The sequence below is a fragment of the Bactrocera neohumeralis genome, chromosome 3 (assembly GCF_024586455.1).
Source record: "Bactrocera neohumeralis isolate Rockhampton chromosome 3, APGP_CSIRO_Bneo_wtdbg2-racon-allhic-juicebox.fasta_v2, whole genome shotgun sequence".
Lineage (NCBI taxonomy): Eukaryota > Metazoa > Arthropoda > Insecta > Diptera > Tephritidae > Bactrocera > Bactrocera neohumeralis.
The window spans coordinates 31,396,019-31,420,917 of NC_065920.1; the positions used below are offsets into that span (position 1 = coordinate 31,396,019).

General features: G+C 36.5%; 2 protein-coding genes across 3 annotated transcripts; one reads left to right on the top strand and one right to left on the bottom strand.

Annotated features, from left to right (window-relative positions):
- The first annotated feature begins 10,412 nt into the window (after nt 1-10,412).
- On the top strand, nt 10,413-20,671 carry LOC126753119 (uncharacterized). Of its 2 annotated transcripts, XM_050464303.1 has the most exons (3): nt 10,413-10,567; nt 16,040-16,158; nt 20,181-20,671. In XM_050464303.1, exons 2-3 carry the CDS (start codon nt 16,142-16,144, stop codon nt 20,527-20,529), a joined length of 366 nt encoding a protein of 121 aa, XP_050320260.1. In that variant the 5' UTR covers nt 10,413-10,567; nt 16,040-16,141; the 3' UTR covers nt 20,530-20,671. The 2 variants fall into 2 exon arrangements, with proteins under 2 accessions (XP_050320260.1, XP_050320261.1); XM_050464304.1 differs by lacking the exons at nt 10,413-10,567; nt 16,040-16,158 and adding an exon at nt 16,400-16,813.
- Nucleotides 20,566-21,322, bottom strand: LOC126753121 (uncharacterized). The gene has a single exon (XM_050464306.1). It carries the CDS (start codon nt 21,090-21,092, stop codon nt 20,757-20,759), a length of 336 nt encoding a protein of 111 aa, XP_050320263.1. The 5' UTR covers nt 21,093-21,322; the 3' UTR covers nt 20,566-20,756.
- Nucleotides 21,323-24,899: the final 3,577 nt, after the last annotated feature.

Consider the following 24,899-nt stretch of genomic DNA (forward strand, 5'->3'; position numbering starts at 1 on the left):
TATTTCTGCCTGGCTACTAATATTGAATCCACCGACCACACAATGGCATTCATAAACAACTACACATATGTATACATACATACAAGCATATAGCCATCGACTGAAGGCCAATAGCCACCGTTCGCTGAGCGTCACTTTTCCGCCATTCACTCGCTCATATCAGCAGGATAATTTACGAGCCGCTGCGCTGCCGACGACAAACTTCGCTTCAATTTAATTTCGAGTGCGACAAATTGAAAAAACGACAAACACCAGAGTGAGCCAAAATTTGCTGGTTCGCTGCAACTGAAACTAGCCCAATGCAGTCTGCTGAACTTAAATTGCATGAATATGGAAGCGTTAACCTTTGCATATGTGTGTGCGTGCCTGACTATGTGTGTTCTAGTCAATGAGTTATGTACACGAATTAGTCTCACAGGTGACCTGCGGTGTGGTGACACAGTGTACAAACTATTTATTGCCGAAGTGCTCGCCTAATGGCAAGCAAATGCTAAGCTCGACATTTATTAACAAATTTCACATTTAATTGCGGTTTTCGTTTTCAACTTTGTCAGTTTTTTCTTTGGAGTGCCGTCATCAATGCAGCAATTTGGCGGCAACTTGATTCAATTAGTTTTTGACGCCATCGAACGCGTCGGATTTTAATTAACGATAATTTGCATTGTTACAAATCAACTTTTTTGGGCGATTTGTTCAATGACCGCTTTGAGTGCAATTTAGTAATTTCTTAATAATATAAGTACTTATTAATGATCAATAAAATTCAGCAATATTCATTGTAATTGTAATTATATAATATTAATGATAATTTGTATTGTAATATTATATTAAATACATTATTACATTTAATATTGCTGAATTTTGTAGATCAATTTGATTAGTACTTAAAATAATTGACAATATTTATACACAAATGTGTGTACGTACATTTACAAATTACATGCCATTACAAATTTTACTCAAAGACTACTAAGTTCGGATATAACCTCATTTTACTCTCGCAATGACCAGCGCCATGGTAATATTTTCAGGCAAAACTTTATATTAAGGAAATATGAAAGAATTCAAAAAATTATGCTTCACACCTTATTATATTTATTAAAGGGTAACTCACCTGAATATTGAATTTGCTGAATGAAGTTCGGAGTATTGTTCACAAGTGTTCAAAAGCCTTTTGTATGATTGCTTTATATTTAGAAGAAAATCACAGCCAGATTGTTCGTGAGCTCAAACACTTAATGTGAATAAAGTTTTTGTTTATCATACCATCACTCTTTACAATGATACTGGTAGCATCGCAAACCGCCATTGAGGTGGTCATCAAAAGACTGCAAAGTCACGTGAGTTGGTTCGGAAATTGAAGTAGCGACTTGAGCGAAATCCACGACGAAGTGCCAATTAAATGGCTAAGGAACTGAAAAAATCCGACCACAGCATCTGACGCATATTGAACAAGTAAGGAAGAGCTAAGTTGGGGTGACTGTTTATAAACCGAACATTTTATACTCTCGCATGATAAAGTGATAATCGAGATTTCATTATCCATCATTTACATATTTTTCAAATACCGTATTTGTGTAAAGTTTTATTCCGCTATCATCATTGGTTCCTAATGTATATATTATACAGAGAAGGCATCAGATGGAATTCAAAATAGCGTTATATTGGAAGAAGGCGTGGTTGTGAACCGATTTCACCCATATTTCGTACATGTCATGAGGGTGTTAAGAAAATAGTATATACCGAATTTCATGGAAATCGGTCTGAGTAGTTCCTGAGATATGGGTTTTGGTCCATAAGTGGGCGGCGCCACGCCCATTTTCAATTTTTAAAAAAGTCTGGGTGCAGCTTCCTTCTGCCATTTCTTCCGTAAAATTTAGTATTTCTGACGTTTTTTGTTAGTCGGTTAACGCACTTTTAGTGATTTTCAACATAACCTTTGTATGGGAGGTGGGCGTGTTTATTATCCGATTTCTTCTATTTTTGGACTGTATATGGAAATGCCTGAAGGAAACGACCTGGTTGACATAGCTATAGTAGTTTCCGAGATATGTACAAAAAACTTAGTAGGGGCGGGGTCACGCCCACTTTTCCGAAGAAATTACGTCCAAATATGCCCCACCCTAGTGTGATCCCTTGTTCCAAATTTCACTTTAATATCTTTGTTTATGGCTTAGTTATGACACTTTATACGTTTTCGGTTTTCGCCATTTTGTGGGCGTGGCAGTAGGCCGATTTTGCCCATCTTCGAACTTAACCTTCTTGTGAAGCCAAGTAATACGTGTACCAAGTTTCATCATGATATCTCAATTTTTACTCAAGTTACAGCTTGCACGGATAGACGGACGGACAGACGGACGGACGGACAGACAGACATCCGGATTTCAACTCTACTCGTCACCCTGATCACTTTGGTATATATAACCCTATATCTGACTCTTTTAGTTTTAGGACTTACAAACAACCGTTATGTGAACAAAACTATAATACTCTCCTTAGCAACTTTGGTGCGAGAGTATAAAAATAAGCTCAAGGTCAAGCCTTACAAGCTCCAAAAAACCCATGATCTCATACCGAAGCAGCAACAAGTAAAACTTGAAAGAGCCAAGCAGTTGCTTCGCTAGCCGAAAGCGGTCAAATTACGAACATTGTGTTTCCTGACGAAAAAATATTTCCAATTGAGCAATTCGTAAACTTTCAAAACGATAGGGTTTACTTGACCTCACACCGCAGATGGGCGCTCTCCAATTGTTTTCATCGAGCCTGGCGTCAAAGTAAATGCGACATATTATCGGGAAAGTGTTCTGCAGGCTGCTTTGAAGCCGTGGGCAAACAAACATTTCGGTCGCAAACCATGGACGTTTCAACAAGACTCAGCACCGTCTCACAAAGCGCGAGTGAACCAAGAATGGCTGAAAAACAACGTTCCGAGCTTCATTACGACCACGCAATGGCTCTCGAATTCACCAGATGCGAATCCAATGGATTATTCTCTCTGGACCATTTTGGAGAGTAAGGTCCGAAGTAAAAAATACACCAGTCTCGAGATGCTGAAGAAAGCCATTGTCCGTGAGTGGGCCAAAATACCGAGAAGTCACATTCGGGCAGCTTGCGATTCGTTTTTTGACCGTCTGAAGGCCATAGTTAAGGCAAGAGGTGGTCATATCGAGCAAAAGTGAATTGATCCTGAATTTATGATTATTTTCACACATTTTGTACTTTAAAATAAATAAAAATAAATTTCCAAACTGAATTTATGGCTGTTTTAATTAGTTCGAGTGCCGGACCCTGTATGAGCGTTGAATCGACCGGTGAAACGGAAATCATTATTTTAGTGATAAGGACCCACGTTATAGACCGAAACATTCATATTCATTAAGTCTATGAAAGCCTTAAAATATCGCAAAGCTTTAACATATCACAGGTGTTCCATGTGGATAAATTTTTTCAAGAGCTGCCATTTCATTCAGAAAACATAACGGTTTGGTGTGGTTTTTTGCCGGTGGAATCTTCGGTCCATATTTCATCAAAAATGATGCCGGTGAGAATGTAACCGTCAATGGCGACCGTTATCGAGCCAAGATAACCGATTCTTTTATCCGTGAAATTGAATACCTTGATCGCGGCGATCAATAGATTTATTGAGAGAACACTTCGGTGAGCATATAATTTCACGTTTTGGGCCGGTCGATTGACTTTTTCCTGTGGGGATATGTAAAGTCTATGCGGACAATCCCATTTGCTAGTCGCCAGTTACAAGTCAAAGTCATCGAAAATTGGACTCAACGGATGGAACATCTGAGACGTAGTGCGGCCCCATTAAATTTGAAGTTTCTGAGTTTTTTTTTAAGTATAGAACCCGGAAATGGATTACCCTTTATATTTTACACCTTGATAAACAATTTCGACTAAAAGTCAGGCATAGGCACCAGGGTACACATTTTCGGTATCAATGGGTTTGAACAATTATAGTCCAATTTCGAACGGCCACTATCTGTGCAAAATTGTATGCCGATACAGTCATTGGAATCAGTTGGAATTTAAAATTGTGTTACACAAAAAGTAGGCGTGGTTGCGGTACGTAATGGAATGGGAATCCCAGAATAATGTTAGGTACGGAATTTGATTCAAATTGGTCGAATAAGTTCGGAGATAGATTATATGCAACCGGCTCCCTTAAATCCTTCTCATACCATCATTTAACATATCTGAGGCAATTATTTATTAATTTTTGTTTCTTTATTAGCTTTGAACAAAACCGTTATATCATTTTTATTTAAGTTACAGCTTCCACAGACGGAGATGCCGGAACTCAACTCGTCCTGTGAATCTGATCCTTTAAATACTTACATATAAAGGCTGTTTTTTTATACCAGTATTTTGGCCAGGAATTCAGCTTCATTGCCATTATGTTTTAATAATGATTTCGGGCAAATTACCGCCGTGGTGGGATCGAATAAATTCCAACCGAAAGGTCTAATTTTCAACCACATTTTCGTGATCGTATCACCCGAATATTATTTTCCAAAACGTAAGTCATCTCTAACTTATCTGCGTAAACAAACGACTTTACATAACCTCACAAACAATAGCCAAGCGGTGGTAAATGGATCTTGAAGGTCACGCGAAATAATGCGTCTACCAAAAGTTTCCTTCAATAAATTTATAGTTTCATTGATTGTGTGGCATTTATCGCCGTCGTCCAACCGACCAAAAGAGATCCACATCAACATCATCCAATTCAGGTACGAAAAAGTCATTAATCATGGCTCTATTGTATTCTCCATTGACTGTAACATTATGGCCGGATGCTTTTCTAAAGAAGAATGGTCCAATAATTCCTGCAAAAAGACCATTTCGTGTCACTTTCTGACAGATAATACTTATCTGAAAAAACGCAAGATATTTATTTATTCATAATTATTTACTTTGTCGCCTTCAAATTAATTCCCAACAGATGTAATGCGGATGTCGACGGAGCTGCAATTTCAGTTTGGGGAACAAGAAAAAATCACACATAGCCAAAACTGGTGAATCGAGGGCCGATGCGATGGTGCTTTATCATCCATGAATTGTTCTTCCACAGTTCCGGCTGTTTTCGACGGATGTTCTCACGCAAACGCCCCAATACGGCCTTATTGTCCGTCTGTACCTTCGGAACAAATTCATAATGCACCAAATCACACATATCGCTTTGTCGTAGTTTGTTTGGTATCCGCCCGTTGTTTTCTTTCATTCCAGTTATAATGCTCTCCATGGTTGTGGGATCGGAATACGGACGATCAAGCAGCTAAGCTTTATCGGCACCAATCGAGCAAGAATATATTTCATACTCAAAATATCCACCAAAATCATTCGAACGGACTCGCGAGAGTTTTCGAGCTGTCTTGCCATCTCTCTAACACTTGCCTGACGATTTTCTAGCACCGTATCATTCACTTTTTTAATGTTTTCATCAGTTGAGGAGGTCGAAGGTCGTCCAGAACGAGGCATGTTTTCAACGATCTCTCTACCGTTTTTGATGGGTTTGTACCACGGAAACGGAAAACGGAATCACCGTAAGCATTTTCCAGCACTCGCACACAAAATTAGAATACAAATACAAAATTTGGGATAAATTCTCGCAATCGCAAAGCACTACCTCTAGTGTGCCCGCTTAAGCAGGTGCTCTTAACAGACTGGTTGACAGATCGCGCTCATATTTGGCATAGTAATTAAGAACAATTCTACCAAACTAGCAATTTTTTTTTTGAAATATCATTTACCCGGGAAATTTAATTACAATTTCCGAGTCTTTTTTTCACAATGCACATGTATATTCCGGATATGTCAAAGTTGTTTACCGGAAGAGACAATTTTAATAAGTCAAATATTTGCTAGAAAAACAATAATGTACCACAGTTTCCGATTCGACACAGTTATGATTCGACTATGCATAGTATTCTGTTTAAAAGTAGCTAAAAATTGTATTCCAGTCTCTATGACAACATTGAAATCATTTGGTAGAACTTTCAAAGAAAAATTTTCCTCTCGCAGCACTAGCAACCAACAAGAAATTTTGCAAAATATGGTAAGAAGCATTTGGAAAGTAGGAGTTTACTTTTTGCAATTAACTGCGTAAGTACATTTCCGAACTACTGATGGATTGTTCTCATGGGAAAGTAAGTTTTATGGACTGGATAAATACTTTTCTTTACGAGCAAGGTAGGTAGGTAGGAGTGCAGCCCTATCGGGCTCAATTAGCACTTGATGTGACAATTTGATACACTATTCGTAGAACCTCCTGTATCTGCTTTTACGTTTCACCTTCTCTCTCAAACCATTTTGAGGTTTCGATGAAACTACTTATGTCTGATATGCTTTTAGTGGGAGTCCATTCAAGGTTTGGTGCTTGATGGATTCCAAGTGTTTTGTGTCGGATCTGGGCATTCGCAGAGAAAGTGGAAGATTGTTTCCTTGTTCCCTGCTACTCCACAGCCTCGGCAGATGTCGTTGTAGGGCATACCCATTTTGGACGCATGTTCCCCAAATGGCCAGTGCCCTGTTGTGGTAGCTGTTACTCTGTAGATACTTTTTCTTGACCTATTTAATAAGTCGTTGGTTCTTTTCCTGTCATATGTTGGCCATAATTGTTTAGCTATGACGCATTTTGTAATGTTTTTCCACCTGTTATTTGCAACTTGTTGAAATTGTCTATTGATCTCTCCTTTGATCGATCCTAGCGGGTTTGGTATTAGCTCCGCCTCGGATTCGTTGAGGAAAGCTTCTGCCTTTGCCAACTCGTCTGCTTTTTCGTTACCGAAAATGTTCCTGTGGCCGGGAATCCAGATCAAGTCTAATTGGAGCTTGTTTTACGGGCAAATTAATCCCAACTTCGTACGATGTGAAGTCAAATTTTCAAACACATTAAATGTCGAATTTTCATTGTTTTTTTAATATAATATGTAATATCTTTAATAAGATAAATTTCCCTACAAAATATGTTTCTATTATACTCAACTTTGATATTATTTTGGAATTTAACCCGGTTAACTGTGCTCCATATTGCCCAAATCAAGTCATTGCTAACTGAGCCGCTTCATTGCCAATAAATTATCTAATTTTAGGAAAGCACATAAATTCCCAAATCCTAATTTAGTTTGAGTATAGTTTTCAATTAATTTTCCGCTAATGCCACATTGAAAGTAATTATGTTCGCTGTATGTTATTAATCTGTTCATGCAAATGCCATGAGCGAGGAATTCGTATTTATTTTTATTTATACCCATGGATATTGATGTTAATTCGAAAAATAATAGCATATGTATACATAAGCTGCGAACTGAGGCTATAAATAAATAGAGGGTCACAAGTTTGTTTTTAACACTACGCAGAATGGGTAAGTCAACAATTAGGTTTTAGAACGGAAATGGGACTTTTCAGTTTTTTAGCACTTAATTTTTGAGACCAGATAAGTTTTTTTAAAATGACGATTCTCCAATGTAAAAAAGGGGAAACATGGATTTAAAAATACCGTTTGTGTTCAAATATTTATAGACACTATAAAAATGTTTGACGTGAAGGAAGGAACCGATATTATTGCTCATCTAAAGAATATTTGCAAAAATAGTGTAATTATGGATCAATTACTGTCATATAGCGGGAATACATACAATAGTTCCGGCTTTTCGATAGACTTCAAGTGACTCGGAAGAAAGCGAAGTGTTAAAGAAACTGGGTTAACAGAAGCTAGAAGTATTGCAGACAAAAAAATAAGCGAGGCCAAAATGCGTGAGCACGAAGAGCTTGACAAGCTGGCTGTCAGGGGTAATGCTCGAAATATTTACAAAAAGATGTGGCGACTAACAAAAGGTTACTCTTATAGAACCCAGAGGTGATTAAATGACTGAAATTTTGGTGGGAACATTTCTCCAGCATGCTAAATGGCAGTGAAAGCATAACACCAGAAGATGGAGAACTCGATTCCCTAATCGATGACGATGGAGCAGACGTTCCATTGCTCCGACCATGAAGAAGTTCGAATTGCAATTACCCGCCTGAAAAACAACAAAGCGGCGGGAGCCGATGGATTGCCGGCTGAGCTATTCAAACACGGCGGCGAAGAGCTGATAAGGAGCATGCATCAGCTTCTCTGTAAAATATGGTCGGACGAATGCATGCCTAACGATTGGAATTTAAGTGTGCTCTGCCCAATCCACAAAAAGGGAGACCCCACATACTCCGCCATCTACCGTGGGATAAGCCTCCTCAACGTGGCTTATAAGATTCTAACGAGCGTATTGTCTGAAAGATTGAAGCCACCGTCAACAAACTTGGACTTGGATTGGACCTTATCAGTGAGACTTCAGGCTTGGAAACTCAACAATTGACCAGATATTCGTCAAATCTTGGAAAAGACCCGTGAAGAGAGGATCGTCAAACACAACCTTTTCTTCGATTTCAAAGCTGTTTTTGTCAGCACAAAAAGGAGCTGCCTTAATCCCGCTATGTCTTTATTTGGTATCCCCACAAAACTAATACGGCTGCGTAAACTGACGTCGAACAACACCAAAAGCTCAGTCATGATCGGGAATGTCTTCTCCGAGCCGTTCGATAGAAAACGAGGTTTCAGATAAGGGGACTCCTTATCGTAAATTGAAGAAATCTGTTCCTGAAGACAATAGTTCGAGCTGCAGATCAGAATACAGAAGCTACATTATTCTACAAGAGTGTACAACTGCTGACGTACGCCAATGACATCGATATCATTGGCCATAATAACCGATCCCTTTGTTCTGCTTTCTTTAGTGAACGAAAGTAAGACCAAATATCTCCTGTCATCAAACAAACAGTCGTCAAAGCCTCAAAATGTAACTGAAAATAACTCTTGCCAACAAGTGCTACTTCGGACAGAGTAGGCAATTGAGAAGTATACGGAGCAACGACCAACCTCTACAAGTCACTCATCACTCCCGTCCGGCTATATGGTGCAGAGGCATGGATGATGATATCATCTGATGATTCTGCGAATACCACAGTCGATGGAACGTTGAGCTGTACGAGTTATATGACGACATTGACATAGTTCAGTAAATTAAGAGACACGGGCTACGCTGGCTAGGTCATGTCGTCCGAATGGGTGAAAACAATCCAGCTCTGAGAGTATTCGACGCAGTACCCGCCGGGGGACGCAGAGGAAGAGGAAGACCTGCACTCCGTTGGAAAAAGTTGGTAGAGAAGGACCTGGATACACTTGGAATCTCCAATTGGCGCCAAACAGTGAATAGTGAAGTCCTTGATATTCGGTTAGATGTTCAGTTTCATTGTGTTTTCATATGATTTACTGCCAGCACTTAATTCACCATAACATGCCATAATTTTATCGAAGATTCAGAATAGCACTCGTTGTCGTACTAATTACTGCTCATGGAAATTCCAAGATTTTTTCGACAAGAGGTCTTAAAGACAAGTAAAGGAAACTGAGTGGAGTACCGATTACATTCTTTTGATTCCTGAAGAGCGATTAAACAATATCGCCCCTTTCAGACAGAACCATTCTTATATAAGATAATCTTAAGTAACTGGTTTGGATTTAAACTAAAAGTTATTTGGTTTTGTTGGTAAAGGTAGTAAGCTCCGTAGCATTTAATTAGCAACTGGATATTTTGCGAATATAGACTCTTACATGTTCAACATTTGAGATCCCTTAAAGTTTAAGTTATACATGATCCGTTCTCGTCAAATTTCTAAACCTATTTCGCATTTTGTTGACTCTCAGTTCACCCTGTATTTAACCTACAATAACAAATACTGAATAATATAGTTTGTAAATGCAATGAATCACTTAAAATAATTCAAACTGGATGGTAATTTTAGAACATACAAATATGAGACAGAAAATTCTTTCATTTCATAGCATTTTTGAGCATGTTAATATGTATTTTATTAAATATTTACGTATTTGTGGGCACGTAATTCGGTGTTTATTCACCTACTGACGTTGGCTTTTCACATATTCACACTTCATTTCATGTTCTTCTCTGATGTTTATCAAGTATTATATACTTATATACATACATACATACAGCTTGAAACTACGTAGTAATATTATACATACAAATATTGACATATATAAACATCTATATAAAAGTATATGCACATATATAATATTATATACATACATGTAGAAGTTCAAACCCAATTTTTAACATGTTTGTGGCAATCGCTGCCTTCAATTATCACTTCTTTTGTGAAAAGTGAATTGTAAAACAAGACGGGCTTAAAAGGTTTATAAAAAGTGAGGCTTTTGCGGTTTTGGCTCACACTTTTATTATCTGGATGATTTTTTTCCTGCTCAGCTTTGATTAGTTTCTCATCTCAGGCTCAGTTTCCAACGCGCACCTTCACGAAACGGTTGTGTAGAATCTTATATCTTTTAAAGCATAGGTGTGTCAATAATTAATAAAAAAATAAAATTTAACTGTTACGAAAATATGAAAACTTGCACTCTTAATAATCCGAGTTGTATTTTCCGCGAAATTATTCGTTTCCGCTGCATCTGAGCCGGAACTAAAACTAAAAACTAAGGGTAAAGCACTCATCTTTGCTCTATACTTGGACTAACAAGTGAACAATCCTGCATGGTTTAAGCCTCATTATGTATTTACGTTACAAATCTAAAGGATTTGTTGAATTAGATAATTAATATAAATTAAATGAGTATTAAAAACCAGGTACATATACAGGTTATTTATGAATTATTTGGTCACAAGAGGAATATTTGACGATATACAGGATTTGTCCGGAAAGTAATTGGACGGAGTCGAGTTAAAGAAATTTATTGAACAACGATTGGTTATAATTTCTTTTAAAACTTTCAAAATAGGCTCCTTCTTCGTCGATGCAGCGCTGCCAGCCCGATTTCCAAGCATTGAAGGTGTCACGGAAAGGATTCTTTGGAATAGCCTTGCCTTTCATCGGCCTTTTTACGGATCATACTCGGAGATCCATGATTCATCACCTGTGATTACGTTATGCAAAAATTTGGGGTCACTTTCACACATGTTCAAAATTTCTTGGACTTTGACTAGACGAGCTCAGGATTCTAGTGGGGCCTGTTGGGCGAAACGTTGCTCTTTAGAAGGCTGGTAGAAGCGGTGTTGACTACATGACTTTTAGTTTTATAGTAGGAGGAAGCATCGGAAGCCGTCGTGTAGATTGTAATCTCGTAACCTAATCCTAACTCATATCTACCATTTGAAAAACGAGGACATTGAAAGAATACGTGCTCAGAGTCTTTTTTGCAATCCGGACACGTCGGACAGTACGGACTAAGGTCGATATGGAATTGGAACAGATAGCTTTTAAAGCATCGATATCGACTGGGTGGACAGTATTTGGGTTAGGTGGAAGTCTAAATCCCCATGTTGTCTATCTATCCACGAATGGATGTTCGAAATCAATCTGTGGTTCCACCGTCCTCTGGTTAAAGTTTGCCACTTTTGGTTCTGTCCCCTTTTTTTACGTCTACAGACGGCTCTGATTACTGGTTCAATCGTGCGAATTCGTCTCCCTAGATGTCAATGGGCGGCATACTACCTATAACTTCAGCATCGTTGCTTGATATCGTTCTGAAAACACTTGTTTCTCGTATAGTAATGAGCCTATGCACAGTGTTTATTTGTTTTGTATGTATATGCTTTTATACCTATTGAGTGTATTCATATTGGTGCTGCATACAATATTACGGAACTCATTGCTTTTGCTATTAAAGCTTAACGGCTGGAACGCACGCAGCACCTATTAGTCATCATTCTTGATATAGCATTATATATTATATTTTATTTGCACTACCCGAAGTGTTTCTTATATTTTAATTTGGAACATCATCTACATCCATAGTACAGGGTCTAAGAATAAGCCTTGTTGAACTTCACTGAAGATAGTGTAGCTCTGAGTGCCCTCGTCCGTGTCAAATAACAATATCCTACTTTCAAAAAAGCTCATTGTAATTTTTTCGAGATATTGAGCTTTGATTATGCTTACCCACTTTCCGGAGTTGAACGCATTCTTCGCATCTAGGGTAAATAGCGCGGGAATACCCATCCATTACGAATGTACCACGATGAACTCGTTATACCTCTAAGCATTTTAGACAAGAACCACTGTATTATATCAATGTTAGGTCGTACTCCACAGTTAAATACTATGCATTCAAGTCGGCTTTATTATCGCCTCTCAGCCAATCTAACAGAAAACATGAATGATGAACAGCACCGTTTTAATCCAAAAAACATGGATCAGCACCTTTTTAGCTGCCAAAAATCGTCTGGATATTAGAGTATAGTAGTTAAAACACTCCACTAATATTTCCAAAGCCTTTGTCCTAAATCCATTGTTAACACAAAAATTAATGCAAATGCGTTGCTGCAAACTGCATTCCCTCTTGAGAATCGAAAACACCCGCAGAGGAAGAAACACTCTACACACCGTAGATTCAGCAAATATAAAATAAAAAGAAAAAACTTTATTTTCAGTTGTACCTAAGCTAACCTATAATATTCTTTACAAATAAAAAAGTTTAAAATAAAGTTTAATCGGTTCAGTCGGCAGCGGTTCCGACAAATGAGCAACTGCTTGACGAGAAAAGGACGCTGATAAACTGATCGTTTATTTATATATTTTATAGGGTCTTCGTGTCTTTTCACCTCTGACTAAGAGAGCAACTACTTGACTCTGATCCTTCAGAGGCTGAATTATTTAGTGGGTCAAAAGAAATATCATTTATTTTCACATCGTTTTTGAGAATGCAACAAAATGTTACAATTATATAATACTACTCCACAAATCTGGAGGAAGGAAGGATTTGCGACGGATGTGCTAAGAAATCTATGGGGTATTCGAGGTTAGCAAGAAACAGCCTCTACCAATCAGAATATAACTGTTAACTAGTGTTATGAATCATAGCAACAGAAGAATAAGAGTGCTATATCCCACCCAGTAAATATTTCTCTATAACATTAAACTCGAATGTCATATGAAAAACTGTAAACATATATGCAGTCTTGTTACACAGTCTCGAACAAAAAAAAGTACACTTAATCAAGAAATATTCAATTGAGTTGTTATACTTTTTTGTATGAGGATCAGGTGGCACTTCATTCGCATATAAAAATATGGTTGGCATCTAGGAAGTTAATTGATTTTTGGGAATTGCCCGAATACTGCCAATGTGAAGCGTGTGAAGGAAGACAATAAAATAAGAACAGAAGAAAAACCTGTATTTTTTGTATAAAGTAACAAGGCACATTTATTTGTTTTTGTCTCGGTAAGCATTTATAGAAACGAACTAAAGCTCGTTGCAAATAATTTCACACTTTAGGAAATAATGAGTAAGGCGAAGCATTGCAGCACGGAAGAGTGGGAAGTAGCAAAAAACTGAAAAATGAAGGTCAAAGTATTCGGAAAATTGCAAGACTTATTAGAAGATCTTCAACATTCAGGCCCCAAGCTCGATGAAGACAAAACTACCTACAAGTGCAGATGATAATTTCATTAGAATTGCCTCGATTAGGTAGGAGACTGATGTTCAAATTTGTGCTCGTTCAGTTGGGAAAAACTATTTATAAACAAGTAAGGAAGGGCTAAGTTCGGCTGTCACCGAACATTTTATACTCTCACGAGGTGATTTCTGTTCATTATCCGTCATTTATATTTTTCAGTTTGTAAGTTTTATTCCGCTATCATGGCTAATGTATATTTTACACAGAGAAGGCATCTGAATTCAAAATAGCGTTTTTGGAAGATATTATATTTCACCCATATTTAATGCCATCCCAAATTTCGAAAGATACCGAATTTCATTGTCAAGTGCTAATATATGGTTTTTTCCATACAACGCCCATTTTGATTCCGATCGTTCGGTTTGCCATTTCTACCGTAAAATTTAGTGTTTCTGACGTTTTTTGTTAGTCGGTTAACGCACTTTTAGTTATTTTCAACATAACCTTTGTAAAATATTATCCGATTTCTTCCATTTTTGAACCAAATTTGGTGAAAATACATTGTCAAAAGTGAAAGTTTTCCATACATGAACTTGATTCCGGTAAAGTGCCAAATTTCACTTTAATGTCTTTATTTATCTTGAAGAGAAAATAACGTTTGCAAAATTTCAAAACGATATCTTAAAAACTGAGGGACTAGTTCATATATATACAGACAGACGGACAGACGGGACGGATGGACGGACAATCGACGGAGCTCGACAGACAGATCATTTATATATGTATATCACTTTGGTATATATCTATATCTGACACTTCCTTCTGGGTGTTACAAACTTAATATACCCTGTTCAGGGTATAATAAACTTTATTGAAGAACAGCACGCAAAGTGCCGTTATGATACAAAGCCATCGCAGCTGACGGATAGAGTTCGCAGAAACTAATGTCTTTTAAAATCGCCGAATAAAATGGCGTAACGTACTATGAACGGAAATGAATTTACTTGGAAGTGAATGTTGGGTAAGACGTCCGAAAAATGCAGCATTTCAGGCCAAATATACTGCAAAAACTTTTAAGTATAGCAATGAAAGCATCATGCTATGAGGAGTCCAGATGCTAAGTGGGTCCTCTGCACTGGATAAAACAAAATATGGACACATTAATTTACATCCGCATACTCAAAGAAGTTATGTTCCCTCTTACAGAATGGAAGATATCTCTAATGTAACAGTTTCAACAGGACTCCATTGCACAAAACTGATTTCTTTGCTATTAAGACGTTTAATCTGGCTTTCTCAATATCCAGACCTGAATTCAATAGAGAACTTGTGGAGAGTTGTCAAGCAAAAGATTGAAAACATTATGTCGAAAACTAGAAAGAATTGTGGGGAAATATCCAAGAAGCTTGATATTCCTTAGCCCAGATTACTTGTGCTCCCTAGTCGACTCAATGCCATAAAGGTATCAAGCTGTGTTAAAAACCAATGGCTATTCAACAAAATATTGAATATGCTAACAATTTTACCTTCCGTTTTAATCATATTTATTAATTATTTGAAGTAGTTTCTGTTCTCTCAAAAGTAGTTCACCATTTAACCTTTACGAATTAATTTTTAACAATACAATGGCTTTGATTATATTTTTTGTAGCCAATAATATTATTTTAAACTTTCACTGGTTGGGATAGAACTGTTTTATTGCTTTTTGTTTTTAACAGCGTGTGTTCTTATTGATTTGTCCGACGCTGTATGTACATATATGATCTTCAGAATATGACTACATTCCAAATTTCATTATTTCCAAAGCATCATCCCACATTTCACATCTCCAGTTTCGTACAGCTCTATAATTCTCTGTCAAGTGCTCAGTCAAGTGTTTCTACTTTAGGGACACTTACCGGCGGCAGCACTGCAGCCGGTTGCAACTGAAAGCACCCATGACCAGTAATATAGCAAACATTCTTGCTATCAAAATACGCCGCGTAAACAATTTTAAGATTTGCTTATTTATTATTATTCGAGCTTTGTTTTGATCAGCATATTTATTTTTTCTGTTTATATGTATCCATTCGTACAGTTTATATAAAAGATTACTTATATATATATATGTAGTATGTATTTATGACCATATGTGTTATGAGAAAATGCGGCAAGCTCAGAATGAGTTCACAATTAGTCGCGAAGGAACATTTGACTAATAATTATTTGAATCTCTTTATGGGGAATGACAGTTCATTCAAGCATGATCTATAAAGATACTAATAGCGGGCATATCTTGTACCCGAAAGACTACAAAGGTATATCAATCTTTTTCAACTGTTCGAACATTTTATAGCTGATCAATCTGCAATTAAATCATCAATATTTTTTCTAGAATTAACTAACACCATTGTTTATAAATGTATTCGAAAGTTGTAAGTTGAAGACTAATGCGTTCCCAATAGCACCTTATTGAGAATAATATTTTTGAAGACTTCTCACACTATTTTTTGCTGCGTGTACTATATACTACATATTCACATACACACATTTTGAACTGGCTTTACTTTCCGCTTCAGATACTGGCCACACAGGACTTAAGTTTACATTTCACTGCTGCCGCAACAGTTTCTTAAGTGACGCGCTGTAGTTCGGAGTCCCAGTTCGCATAATTCTCAAAAATGAAGAAGAAAAGCAGGTAAATAAATAAATACATTTAATGCAGAAGCAAAACACGACAAACAAGAATTGTTGAGGAATTACACTTCATATCCGAAGCAAGATTAAGAAATTTAATTAAATAATCGATTAAAATAATTCCAAATACCTGAATTCCTGTTGCTGAAGTGTGTGCTATTTAGTTTTGAAAAAGCGATCAGAAATATAAATAAAAGTTGAATACAAAACAGACTAGTTGAAATTTGTCAATTATTATATAAAAAAATCAGTAGAGAAAGCAAAGAAACTTGTCATTTCTCTGTGGCTAAATCGACATCCGTTCGAAGAAATTAAATATAGTATAACTATCACAAATAATAATAACATATTGAATAGTCCAAATAACGAAATGAAAACGCAGCATAAGTGATTCAGAAGAAAGATCTATTGTTGGAATAAGTGAGAAATATAATGTATTCAAAAACTTTAAGATAATCAGAGGCTTCGTGAGAGCATTTTACGTTAAAATTATAAATGTTTCAGCAATAAATTATTATAAAAGTTATTACGTAAAAGGAACTACGGAGACGATGCTGTATCATTTCGTATAGTTCGTTCGCTTCCGTTCTGGAAATTTCGGAATTTCGATTTACACTGATTAAGGGGGTATTCTGGTCTAGAAGCATGAACTTCAGGTAATTTTTAAAGTATCGTAAAAAAAGGCAATTAATATTTTTACTATCCATTTTTTTATTAGTTATTTGTTAATTTTAGAAGAGTACAGAAAAAAATTAAAAAGTAAAAAATTTCAAAAATTATGAGCTGACAAAGTAGGGGGGCTTTAAAAATTTCCACGTGACCATACCCATGATTTCAACCCTCCTAGTTATCTGAAACCAAACAAAAAAAGATTATTAATCTAGAATAATGTCGCAATGGCCGGAACTACGAAAAAGTGGGAAATTTTTTTTTTCACAAAATGGCGACTGCCTGAAAAAAAAAGTTTTTTTGGATCACTTTTTCTGACTATTTCGAATTTTTTAAAAATAATAAAAATAAAAATTTGGGAATGGGGCTAGTTCCAACCATAGACAAGCCTATAAAGAAGACTCTATAAAAATTTCAAGTAAATCGGTCCAGTAAAACCTGAGAAATCGTGGGTATCGTTCCGAAAAAGTCAGTTTTGAGAAAAACGCGTTTAAAGTTTCGCGTAAAATCTTTTCTTCGATTAGTTTCGGCCGGAACCAGTTTGGATGCCGGGTCAGAAAAATGCCTATATCTCCGAAAATAATTTGAATTTTGAAAAATCCTTTTGTACACATATTCTTGAATAGTTAAACTTTGAAAATAAAAATAGAAATATAATTAGATTTTTTTAAATTTCTAGACCAGAATGGCAAAAAGTGATATACCTAAATATTTTTCGACTACCAATATATAACTACAAAAAACTGTGATGGAATAAAAAAATAATAATCGGTAAATAAGAAATAAAAAACAATGAAAAAAATCTTCAAGATATACAAAACCTCAACAGCTCACTGAAGGTTTTATATGTCAATATGTCCGTCAATGTTATGCAAAAAAATCTGGCCAAAGTGATATTTGTTCGCAAATTATTATACATAAAAGCATTCTTGTGGGTTAGGAGGCTGATCAGTCTAACATGAGGACCCATGCCAAACGGTAACCGTACTTTTTTAAGACATCCAAAGCGATGATCATATTATATTCTCATATTCGGAATATGGAGGATATATAACGGATTCAAGCTCTGACGAAGAGAATTGCTCCATACTCTCAGTACGCAATGTACTAAGTCATATTTCGAACATCTTTCTGATGCCAAAGATAATGAGGTATCCAAATATGAAATTAATTTGGATATAGACGGCTAGCTGTGAAAAATGAAGCGTAATAAGAGTGTTACTCCTCAGTGACAAAAGTAAAGTTATAAAATTGATGAATATATAGGTTTTCAATATCATTCGTCAACAAATTTGGTATTCTTCATGAAAAAATTATGAATTATGATGTTAAACATCGCGAATGACAAAGCCTACATTAACCGAGCGAATTTGTTATTATCGATACTCGTATTATCCGCCTCAGCAAATTGCTAAAGCTCAAGGCGTTTTTACGTTTTAAAAATTCTCTATTTAAAAATAAAATACAAAACAAAGCAAATTAAAATTATTTTTTTTTTTTTTTGTAATTCTTAGTATTCTGTAGAACACGTCCTCTTCCTGAAATAATTCTATTCGTTTGATGGACCCCAAATGGATACAAAAAAAATAATCTTCAAAAAATTTGGTCGTTTTCAAAGTTTTTTTTCTTCCACAGTTCCGTTTCGACGAATCTTCTCACGCAAACGCCTCAATACGGCTAAATAGTTTTTTGTTCTGTCCCTCCAGAACAAATTTATTCTCTCCAAACCATGAATATCGAAAAAAACTGAGCATCATTATATTTATATATATTATTTTTGCAGTTATAATGCTCGCACGATCAAGCACGTTCAAAGAGACCTTTATCGGGACAAATCGAGCAATATGGCGTTTCATACCCAAAATAATCACCAGAATCATTCGAACGGAGTCGAGAGAGATGTCGCGCTCTCTTGCCACCTCTCTAACACTTTCCTGACGATTTTTAAGTACCATATCTTTCATTTTTTTAATATTTTCATCAGTGGAATAGGTCGACAGTCGTCAAGAACGATCAACAATCTTTCAACCGTCTTTGCAAGCTTTGTAGCACTCGTAGGCTTGTGTTTTTGATGAAACTGAAACACCGTAAGCTTTTTCCAACATTTGCAAATATATTTTTCGATATTCACAGATCTTTTAATAATAATAACCAAACTTAGTTATAGCCCCCCACACTATTGGTGGATAGGGCGAATGCTTTACGGTGGGTAAAACACAGCTTTCTAACGACACACTGTAGCAGGGCAGGGCTCGTAATCCATGATTATTCAGGACATTTTGAATAGAACGTGTAGTTATTTCAACCCGAACAGTTTGGTAAAATATTGAGTTGAAATATTTATCAGTAAGACACATCCGCTTAATTTGTCGTTCATGGCGTTCAATTTAAGTTTTTCGGACTTCCACTCCCCTTTTTCAATTTAATGCATTAAAATTCGTATAATTATTAATAATATTACGCACACTTCAATCACTTATGCCCATTTCACGAGCTATTTGATGTTTGGAGAATTTATTTTTATAATGGTTGTCAAAAAAGTCTTGCGGTATTTTTATTGAATTTTTTTTTTTAATTGAAATTGAAATGAATTTTTGATGACTCATGCCCAGCTCTTGACCGATGCTACGGCTGCTACTATGCCGGTCTCTTTCGACCAATTCAGCGATTTTATCGCAATTTTCGACGACAGGCCTTCCGGAGCGTGGCGCATCTTTGACCACCTCTACACCAGAACGAAAATGTTGAAACCATCGTTGTGCGGTGGAAATGGAAACTGTATCGGGTCCATAAACTGCACAAATTTTATTGGCGGCTTGAGTTGCATTTTTGCCTTTGTCGTAGTAGTACTGTATAATATGCCGTATTTTCTTTTTATTTTGCTCCATGTTTGCGACGCTATAACTCACGAACGACTTAAAAGAAACGACAATCAATCAAACACGTGTTAGCGCGTGAAATGAGCTTTCCAAAAAGGTATAGCATGACCCGATGCGACGAATAAAACTAGAACTACGCGCTTTCAGCGCCAACTAGCGAAAATACTGCAAGACTTTTTTGACAACCTATTATGATTTATGCTTTCTTCTCTATTGACAACACCATGTTCAACTTTGTTTAATTTTACAACTGACTCAAAAGAAAATACCGCAAGTACCACAATAAGCATGCGCAAAGACGAACGGTTTTAGCAATAAAAATTAAATATTAGAAAATTTTCGACTGCGTGGTTTTTTTTGTCTGAGTGTATGTCAAACGGATCAAAGAAGGGAAAGGATAATCGTATTTAGTTTCTATTAACAGCTGATTTCTTATATAAATATTTAACTCATATTAAAAAATATTCCATTTCAGCAAATCTACCGAAGTTCTCCTGGATAATTGTGAAAATGTACACATTGAGGATTCAGGCACAATATTACCCAGCGAGATCTCCGCGACCACAAATCTGCTTGACAACAATAACACAACCGCCATTAAAACGCAATGTCCAGACACAAGGCTCGACATTGAACTTCCGCTTTCAGGTGAGAGAGCAAATAAAACACTCGCTGATATAGCAAATGAACCATCGATTTTCCGCCATCCACCGCCGCCTTGGTATCGCAACTGGACAACCGCTGGCATCGTGCTTTGTGTGATCTACAATTTGACCATAGTACTACTCCTAGTTATGGGATTCTTTAAGTTCCGCCAAAGCTGAAGCCGAATAAATTGTCTAATTTAAAATCTCATTCCATAAATTTTTTCCAGTGTAATGAAAACTTTAATTTTTCATCATATCCATATAGTATTATAAGGCCATATTAAACGAGTAAATATATACACATACATATATACACTTATATTTGGTATTTACACAATTTAGCACTCCATATTTTTTTCACGTAACACTTCTCCCAAGTTCTCCCAGTTTTACTTATTTTATATTCAACGCAAATTCTTGCTGAACACTTCGAACCAAATGAAGATGAGCGCCATCACAAAATATCCCAACAATAGCAGCACTATGGTTGTGGGATCAGCGGAGAAAATCGAATGAATCAGCGCCACAGAGCCAGTCATGAGCACCACGAAGAGAAAGCAAACCACCATCACCGTTGCAGTATCTCGATACCAAGCCAAACTTGGATCGGGGGGTGCCGGACGCACCACCTTCGAGGGGCGATATTCCTGCAGGTATTGCGTCTCGAAACCGCTGCTAAAATCGACATCATCGAACGCTGGCGCCTGCTTGGCTTTCTCCGCATCCACATCCACGGACATATTTAATTATTATTGACTTCCAACAATAATATGCAATTTAATTTGTTTTGCTTTGAACTTCAGTTACTGTGACTAATATTCTGAGAAATGGTGAAGCCGATTATGACCGATGCCTTCCGTCACTACTTCCACGTCTATGCGGTCACTTATACTGCCTATCGGCAACTCAATAGATCGATTTCGAAGGTGGCAGCTGTGCTTTCAACAACAATAGCTAATTCTAGGTGATAAGTATTACAGTTGAGAGCCACAATTAGCCTACATTTCTAATAGTAAACTTAATATAGCTACAACAAACAATAACTTTTGTATTTAGTAAAAACGTTTTCACAGTTATCTGAACACTTCGCTATCGATTCATTGCGTTTGTGTTCATTAACATTCTGATAAGATAGTACGGTATAGTGCTCCCATATACCGAGATGGTGGCACTTGCACTAAGAATGCACGTAACTATGATTTTCAAGATGTTGGGCCGAGTTTCTTCTCTCAGAAGGGTTGGCCCTCTGCTTCCGAACCTTAATAATTCAAGTTTTAGATCAGAAAATCTCCAAAATTTGGCAGAGCCTAATGTTTTCTGAGCGTTAACTTAAAAGCCTATTTATGGGTGCATTTATATACTTTTTGTTATGGGATTTGAATCCGCAGCTCACCGAGTGCTTATCGTGCACTGAATGCACTTTACACCAGCTAATACTACTGTACTGGAGTTGAGTACACTATTTAAACAACTGTCTATGTAGAGTCAGAGTCAGAGTCGTAGTGATTAAAAAAGAATTAACGAGTAAACAAAATTTTTTCTCAACTATTTGCATTTGATATAGCCTCCTGTCTGTATGTATAGGTTGGAAAACATTGGAAAATCTAGATAACGTAAATTTGACAGCTGACATGTTATAAGCAACTTCAAATATTAAATAAATAATTCACTAAGTACTAACTAGGGAGTAAATTAAGTCAGGTGATTAAACTGAGAAGGTTCAGCTGAATGCCTGTTGCTCTTATGTTCACTAATTTATACTGTCTTTCTTCTTCGATAACACTACAATATTCGACAGAGCATTGGACCAAACTAGTTTTCTCGAGAGATTGAGTCGGCAATAAGAAATAGATTTCTTCATTTTTCGAGCTAGAGTCTAGTTATATTCGAAATATGTATTTGCTAAGTTTGAATTTTAGCTTATTTTATATTTCCTCATAACAATGTTTATATATGTATATATATAAGAGAGTCAGATAAGGGTTATATATACCAAATTTGATATGGGTGACGAAAAGTCGAAATCCGGATGTCTGTCTGTCCGTCCGTCCGTCTGTCCGTCCGTCTGTTCGTCCGTCCGTGCAAGCTGTAACTTGAGTAAAAATTGAGATATCATGTTGAAACTTGGTACACGTATTTCTTGGCACCATAAGAAGGTTAAGTTCGAAGATGGGCAAAATCGGCCAACTGCCACGCCCACAAAATGGCGGAAACCGAAAACCTGTAAAGTGTCATAACTAAGCCATAAATAAAGATATTAAAGTGAAATTTGGCACAAAGGATCGCATTAGGGAGGGGCATATTTGGACGCAATTTTTTTGGAAAAGTAGGCGTTACTTTTTTTTACGTATTTAAAACTACTATAGCTATACCAACCAAACTCTACAGAATCGTTTTCTTTAGGCATTTCCATATACAGTTCAAAAATGGAAGAAATCGGATATTAACCACGCCCACCTCCCATACAAAGGTTATGTTGAAAATCACTAAAAGTGCGTTAACGGACTAACAAAAAACGTCAGGAACACTAAATTTTACGGAAGAAGTTGCAGAGGGAAGCTGCACCCAGGCTTTTTTGAAAAATTGAAAATGGGCGTGGCCTCGCCCACTTATGGACCAAAAACCATATCTCAGGAACTGCTCGACCGATTTCAATGAAATTCGGTATATAATATTTTCTTAACACCCTGATGACATGTACGAAATATGGGTGAAATCGGTTCACAACCACGCCTTCTTCCAATATAACGCTATTTTGAATTCCATCTGATGCCTTCTCTGTATAATATACATATACTTTAGGAACCAATGATGATATCGGAATAAAATTTACAAAAATACGGTATTTTAAAAATATGTAAATGACGTATAATGAAATCTCGATAATCACTTTATCATGCGAGAGTATAAAATGTTCGGTGACACCCGAACTTAGCCCTTCCTTACTTGTTTTTAAATAGATTTAAGATTTTATCGAGATCGAGGTTCTGGTAAGAAGGCACATCGGCAGATTATATTATGGGAGTGCCACAAAATCCCCAAAAAAAAAAATCCCGTGACAAAAGAAACTCGGATAAGAACGTTGGTACATCTCATTTCTGTAGCATATTGCAACGCTTGTTGAAAAATCTATTTTTTTAACTTTTACAGAAGTATCACATCCAAACTCGTATATTTTTTTATGTTTAAGGTATTTATGGTAATGTCCTTGAAACAGAAGATCGTCAAATTTTATAAATATTTAGGCTCTATAGTGGTCCACATTGAATGTAACATTATGACCGGCTTCATTTGTAATCACATATGGACCATTAATTAAATATAGATCACAGCAAACAATGACTTTTTAAGATCATAATAATTTGGAGCGTACATTTTCGTTACATAATGTTCAAGTAATGAAAATATTGCTGTCGTTCAGGCAAGTTTTGCTGAATACCGCAATTTGTCGTTCTCAAGAATTAAGACTGTCTCAAACTACAGCTGATTTTGCCAAAGGATTTGGGCTTGCATCCGTAAAAAATTGTTTTCACTCAAGAACCGAAATCATTGGACCACCGTAAACGCCACGAATTTGCTGATTTTATCTTGGAATAACTTGAAAAAAATAACGATATTTTTAAGAAAGCCATCTTTTCGTTGATTCTGACATTCATCTGAGTGGTGCGGTAAATAAATAAAACTGTCGATTCTGGTGCGAAGAAAATACATAAATTATTCAAGAACAGCCATTACATTCACCTAAATTGACAGTTTGGTTTGGTTTTGGTCGTGTGGAATCTTCGATTCGTACTCCTTTTGTAATGAAGCTGGTGACACCGTTATTGTCAATGGAAAGCGGTATAAGTATAGTAGATCGATGATAACCAACTTTTTATGACCGCAATTGGAAGCAGTTGAACTTGATAACATTTGGTTCCAACTAGAAGGTCGACACGGGGTTACGTTCCACACAGCACGTGAACGACCGAATTATTGCGACAAAAATTTGGAGATTCGATTATTTCAAGAGTTGTGATTTAACAAAAATATACAACTTTTGTGAGGTTATTTGAATTCATTGGTCTTTAGCAATAGACCAGACTCTCTTCAAACTTTAGAAGTCAATATAGAACGTGCTTTTCATGACACACAACTTTATTTAGTGGATACATACACGAATATTGGGTTCATTGAATTCGTGCCTGCAAAAGAAGTCGTGAAGGCCATTTGAATGATGTTATACTTGTATTAGGACTTTATTGTATCGATTTGTATGTGGGTTTTTATACCCTGAACAGGGTATATTAAGTTTGCCACGAAGTTTGTAACACCCAGAAGGAAGCGTCGGAGACCCTATAAAATATATATGTATATAAGTGATCAGTATATTGAGCTGAGTCGATTTAGCCATGTCCGTCTGTCTGTCTGTCCGTCTGTCTGTATATATACGAACTAGTCACTCAGTTTTTCAGATTTCGTTTTGAAATTTTGCAAACGTCATTTCAAGAAGCTGCTCATTTGTCGAAACTGCCGATATGGAACCACTATAACATATAGCTGCCATA